The sequence below is a fragment of the Nicotiana tabacum genome, chromosome 7, assembly GCF_000715075.1.
Source record: "Nicotiana tabacum cultivar K326 chromosome 7, ASM71507v2, whole genome shotgun sequence".
Lineage (NCBI taxonomy): Eukaryota > Viridiplantae > Streptophyta > Magnoliopsida > Solanales > Solanaceae > Nicotiana > Nicotiana tabacum.
This window is the reverse complement of record NC_134086.1, coordinates 17,638,106-17,644,583: the sequence shown is the minus strand read 5'-3', so window position 1 is coordinate 17,644,583 and position 6,478 is coordinate 17,638,106. Positions and strand designations below refer to the sequence as shown.

The 6,478-nt window shown below is 35.1% G+C and overlaps 1 protein-coding gene across 1 annotated transcript; it reads left to right on the top strand.

Annotated features, from left to right (window-relative positions):
• The first annotated feature begins 809 nt into the window (after nucleotides 1-809).
• Nucleotides 810-1,499, top strand: LOC142162000 (uncharacterized). Its single transcript, XM_075218296.1, has 2 exons — nucleotides 810-1,103; nucleotides 1,158-1,499. The coding sequence occupies exons 1-2, from the start codon at nucleotides 810-812 to the stop codon at nucleotides 1,497-1,499; spliced, it is 636 nt and encodes a 211-aa protein (XP_075074397.1).
• The last annotated feature ends 4,979 nt before the right edge of the window (nucleotides 1,500-6,478 follow it).

The following is a 6,478-nucleotide window of genomic DNA, read 5'->3' as shown; positions in this document are numbered from 1 at the left end:
TTATTTCGTTTATATTTCTATTTATGTTTTTTTATCTTTTCCAGAATTAGTTTACAAATACAGTTTACTAACAGTTATAACTACTTAGTGGATTTGCAATAGAGTAGTTAGTTAGCTTTTATAAATAGTAGTACTTACACAGTTGAGTGTATGAGCTGTACATATCTCATTTTGTAGAGAATGAAATAACTGTTTTTCCTCCTTCATCTCATTCTTCCTTCTCTTTGCTCTGTTATCTCCGCCATAGCTAGAGCTCTTCAATATGGTATCAAAGTTCGGTTAATCTAGTAATGATAGCTTAGCTATGACGTAGCACTTAGTCTCATCCTCAATACCTACATTGTGTTGAGTGTTTGAGTCAATTTCTCATTCTAATTTCACCTCCTTTAAGCTAAGGTTTGTGATCTGTATGTGATTTGTTCGATTGGACCTAAATTGGTTGTGAGTAGTTTGTGCATGTGCCAATAGCTATATTTCTCTTATTCGATCCAAAATTCTCGAAGGTTTTCTCAATTTTCAACAATGTTGGTTCATGGAGAAACTTTTGATGCTCAGTCTACATCTCTGAACTCAACTCAATCAATCAATCAAGTTGATCATTACTATCCTTTGTACATACATCCATCCAACACACAAAGTTCGGTTCTTATTTCTATTCAACTACAAGGTTCTGAGAATTACTCAATCTGGAGTAGATCATTGAAAATTATATTGCATGGAAAAATAAATTAGGCTTTATTTAAGGAACCTGCAAAAAGAGTAACTGTAATGTTAGTCTTCATGGACTATGGGATAGATGCAATGCAATAATGCTAGCATGGATCATGAATACAGTATCTCCAAATCTGCTTAGTACTGTAATCTATACATCAGATGCCTACACTATTGGGGAAGATTTTAGGAAAAGATTTGACAAAGTGAATACTTTTAGGGGAGCCTACCTGCATAAGGAAATAGCCATACTAACAAAAGGAGCATCTTCTGTATTTGTATACTTCTCTCGACTAAGAGAACTTTGGGATAAGTATGAAACACTAACTCCTCCCCCTATATGTCGCAGTCCTGAGTCAAAAAAGCATGTTGAGCACTATCAACTTCAAAAGGTTTATCAGTTTCTCACTTAACTTAATGGCTCATACGAAAATGCTAAGAATTAGGTGTTAATGAGTAGTCCACTACCTAATCTCAATCAAGCTTATGATGTGATCATCAATGTTGAAAGTCAGAGGATCAATGGAAAGGATGTGTATGGATCAAATGATACTAATGAGGTTGTTGGAATGATGAGTAATAGAAATTACAACAACAATGGAGGATTTAACAACAATATAGGCTTTACAAATACTGGATATACTGGAGGCAATAAGTCTAAGAACTTATTCAATAAGTCAACAATTTACTGCAAGTGCAAAGGACATACCAAGGATAATTGCTTCAAGTTGCATGGCTACCCTAGTGATTTTAAAAATAGGTATAGAGGAGGAACCTTCAATGTTTAAGCCAACAATGTAAACAACTATGGAAGTCAGCCCTCAGAAATACAAAGCAACTCCTTGGGAGGTTTTGGCCTCAATTCTCCTGCTCAATTCTTCACTCCAGAGCAATATTGGTAAGTTCTGCAAATGTTGAACAAAGGCAAAGATGTTGAACCTGTAGCTAATTCAGCAACTACAACAACAACAGGAACAACAGGTAAAATACTTGTTTTTATGTCTACCCTAGTGAATCATAACTGGATAATAGATACATGAGCTTCTAATCACATGGTGCATACTCTAAATCTATTAGATTCCTATAAGGAACTATCAGAGACAAATAAGAATAAGTTACATATGCCTATTGGTGAAAAGGCCACTATTACACACACTGAGATCTGTTCTTTTTTTTTAAATAAGAAAGTTCATAACATATTACATATTCCATAGTTCAAGTATAACCTACTCTAAGTTTCTAATGTCATAAAAGAGTTAAGGTGTATGGTGGCATTTTTTCCTAGTTTTTGTGTATTTTAGAAACTCTTCAGTGGGAAGGTCCTGGGAATTGGTAAAGAAGAACATGGTCTATACATTCTCAAGGCTAAAGACAGACAATCTCCTGAGCAACACTTACCACCAACTATAAATACTATTATTAGTAGTACAAATAAGTTTGCTAGTAAGAGCAACACACAATCTTACAATAATTTTCCTTTGTGGCATAAGAGGTTATGACATGCCCCTCTAAAGGTGTTACAGAAACTACATAGTTTACATGATTTGTATTTGGCTGGTGATCACTGTACTATGTGTCCCATTGCAAAACAGTCAAAACTTTCTTTTCCTCTTAGCTATTCATGTTCTACCTCTATCTTTGATCTTGTGCATACAGATGTCTGGGGTCCATATAGGACACCTACTCATGATAGCAAGAGGTACTTCTTAACCTTGGTATATGACTATTTAAAGTATATTTGGATCTTTCTATTAACCACTAAAGCGGATACTACTGCAGCATTGAAAAAGGCTTAGCAACAGTTGAAAATCAGTTTAGAACTGCAGTTAAATGTCTCAGAACAGATAATGAGGTTGAATTTAAGAATGACCAAGTGACTTCTTTATTGCAAAATCTTGGAATCCTTCATCAAAGTTCCTTTGTGTACACACCTCAACAGAATGGAGCTATTGAGAGAAGACACAGATCAATTTTATACATGGCTAGAGCACTCAGGTTCCAAGCCTTTATACCACTGAGTTTTTGGGGTGAATGTGTGTCTACAATAGTCTATCTGATGAATAGGTTACCTACTGTATTACTTCAAGGTAAAAATCCTTTTGAAGCATTATTTAGAAAGTCCCCTCTATACAACATCTCAGAGTATTTGAAAGTTTGTGCTATGCCACCAAAGTGCAGAATGTAGACAAATTCAGTCCTAGAGCAGTTCCAGCAGTTCACATAGGGTACTCTTCTTCTCAAAAGGTATATGTCATATATGACCTACATTCCAAGAGTTTCTTTATGAGTAAGGATGTTTTGTTCAAGAAAGACATTTTTCCATTTAAGAAATTGAAGTCTGGGTTCTTCTATCTGTTTTCTATCCTAGAGTTCATAGAATCATCACCTGCAGACAAGGTTGATCAGCAGTCATCCTCAGACTGCATTCCTCCTGCTACTCAGTCACCTTCCCCTAGCTCTATTAGTGATGATCACTCAGCACTTCTACCTACTGAGGTCTCCAATGAACACTTCTCATCTCTTGCAGAACTCAGGAGGTCTTCCAAACCCTCTAAATCTCCTGTGCGGCTCACTGATTATGTTGTACAGCCTAAGAAGTCTTCTTGTCAATATCTTGTATCACATTATGTGTCTTGTAATCAACATTCTCCTAATTACAAGATTCTCTAGTTGTTTATTCTATTATTGTTGAACCTAGTTCCTTCAATGAGGCTAGTGCTAATCCTAAATGGGTGGAAGCCATGCAAGCTGAAATCTCATCTTTGGAGGAGAACAATACATAGTCCATAGTATACTTGTCTCAAGGAAAAGTTCCTATAGGGTGCAAATAGGTGCTTAAAGTCAAATATATGTCCAATGGTGAGGTGTAAAGATATAAGGCCAGATTGGTACCCAAAGGCTATAGTCAATAAGAAGGTTTAGACTACATAGAAACTTTCTCACCAGTAGCCAAAATGGTTATTGTGAGAGTTGTTGTTGCTTGAGATGCTGCTTCTAGTTGGTATATTTTACAGATGGATATGCATAATGCATTTCTGCAGGGTGACTTAGTGAAGGAGGTCTACATGCAAGTTCCAGATGGCTTTTCAAACCAGGTGGATATCAGAAGGTTTGCAAATTACACAAATCTTTGTATGGGCTGGAGCAGGCACCCAAGCAATGGATTCTCAAACTAACGAAAGCACTTCTAGTTATGGCGTTTGTGCAAAGTTACTGTGACTACTCTCTTTTTACTAAGAATATAGGAACTGAACTGGTGCTTATTCTAGTATATGTAGATGACTTGTTAGTCACAGGTAGCAATCTATATCTTATCAAGCAGGTCAGAAAAGAGTTACAGGAAAGATTCAAAATGAAAGGTTTGAGAGAGCTGAAGTACTTTCTTGGCATTAAATTCTCAAGATCTCAAGAGGGTATCTTGATGTGCCAAAGAATGTATGCCATAGAACTGGTGTCTGAACTTGATCTAGCAGGTAGAGAACCAGTGTTCACACCTCTTGAGTTTAATCATAAGCTCACATATGTTGAGTTTGATCAAGAGGTAAAGAACAATGTTACTAAAGATGTGCTACTTGAAGATAAAGGGAGCTATCATAGGTTGGTAGGAAGACTATTGTAACTAACTATGAAAAGGCCAAATATAGCCTTTGTAGTACAGACACTTAGCCAATATATGCATGCACCAAAGGTTTCTCACATGGATGTTGCAAGAAGAGTAGTAAGGTACATCAAGTTCATACTTGGACTTGGACTCTTTATGCCTACTTAGAGCTGCAAACATCTTGTAGCCTATTGTGACTCTGATTGGGGAGCATGTGTGGAGTCTAGAAGATTAGTTACTCTTATGTGGTGAAGTTTGGTGGAGGGCGGATCTCCTGAAATTCTAAGAAGCAAGGATCAATATCCAGGAGCTCAACTGAGGCAGAATTTAGAAGTATGACAGTCACAGTAGCTAAAATTATGTGGCTAGTTGGACTCTTCAAAGAACTAGGACTGGATATCAATCCACCTGTTTCCTTATACTGTGACAGCAAAGCAGCCATTTAAATTGTTGCACATCCGATCTTCCATGAGCGAACTAAACATATAAATATTGATTGTCACTTTATAAGGAAAAAACTTGTGCAAGGATAATTCAAACACAACATGTTGAAACAACAAAGCAAATTGCAGACTTATTGACAAAGGCATTATGCAAACCACAACATGACTACTTACTAAGTAAGCTAGGAATGAAGAATGTATTTCATCCCTCAGCTTGAGGGGGCGTGTTGAGAGTTGTGGGCCCGCTTGTTTAAGTGTACTGTAGTTAGTAGGTAATTAGTTATAACTAATTAATGGATTAGCAATAGAGTAGTTAGTTAGCTTTTATAAATATTAGTACTTACACAGTTGAGTGTATGAGCTGTACATATCTCATTTTGTAGAGAATGAAATAACTGTTTTTCCTCCTTCATCTCATTCTTCCTTCTCTCTGCTCTATTATCTCCGCCATAGCTAGAGCTCTTCAACAACTAAAGTACAAGTGAAGTTATTCAAGAACTACAAATGAAATAATAAGTTCACTACAACTCACTAATATGTGAAATTTTTGTTGCATTTTAGGCTTTGAAGTCAAGGTGACATGTTGTTCTTATTCAAGGCAGAGTCAGAATGTAAAATTTATGGGTTCAGGATTCTAAATCTTTTAAGTTACTGGATTTTAAATTAATAATTTATACATATTCAATGAATTTCTTAAAACATAATTTGGACCAAAGCTATTGGGTTCGATTGTAACCCATAGATTCTACTCTCCCTCCGCCCTGTTTTCACGACAGACTAATTTCTTTAACATGTATATCTTAAAATGAAGCATTAAATTGAAAGGTTATCCACTATTGGAAAAAGAGGTTGTAATATTGTTGGACAACTTTGTCTAAAATAAATAGAAAAATGCCTTGAATATGACTTTTTGTATAGAAAAGGGTCGCAAACTATCTATTTAGAATTACTATAAATAGTAGTATGAACACAAATCTATAGAGAAAATCAATGTCTTACACCGTTGGCAAAAAAAAACTACAAAAGTCTAAAAACTAACTAACCAACGACTAAAACATGCTGAATTATAGTCCAACCGAAAGTCTTTTAAAAAAGAAGATAATTAGGTCAACACTGCAATTTATCCAATGATAAACCCTTCATACTACATTTTATTTTATTTAATAAGTTAAAACCACAAAAATAGAAAAAATTCCAAAATACTAGTCTAACCTGTCTGCCTTGTTCTTAAGAAAATTTGGTGATCCAATCTGTTTAACTAGCAAAGAACGTCAACTTATTTAAATAGTAAATAGTCGATATTAGGTAGAGTTGATTATCAACAGTCTTACATAAATTGTCATCTTCCACTATAAATAAATTGCAGCTTATATATTGGTACTATTAGGTTATTGTTTGCCTAAATTTCACGGGGCCACCAAATCTGTACTAACTTTTTCAATTTTTTTTAACTAGTACCCAAATTACAAACAACTTTAGGCTTTGTCTCCCCTCCTCCTTCTTAGCTTTTAAAATAAAGGTAACAATAAAATTATACGGTGTTTGTGAGCATATTTTAAGATGGTTTATGTTTTAAAGTAGTAAGCTAATGTGGCGCTTTATTTGTTACTACTGCTTAGGGTTTCTTGTTCTTCTTAATTGCAAAACAGATTTGTTAGATTTATTCTTATTTTGACAAATTGATTATTGAAGTTTGTTTTTGATGATATTTGGAGGTTATGTT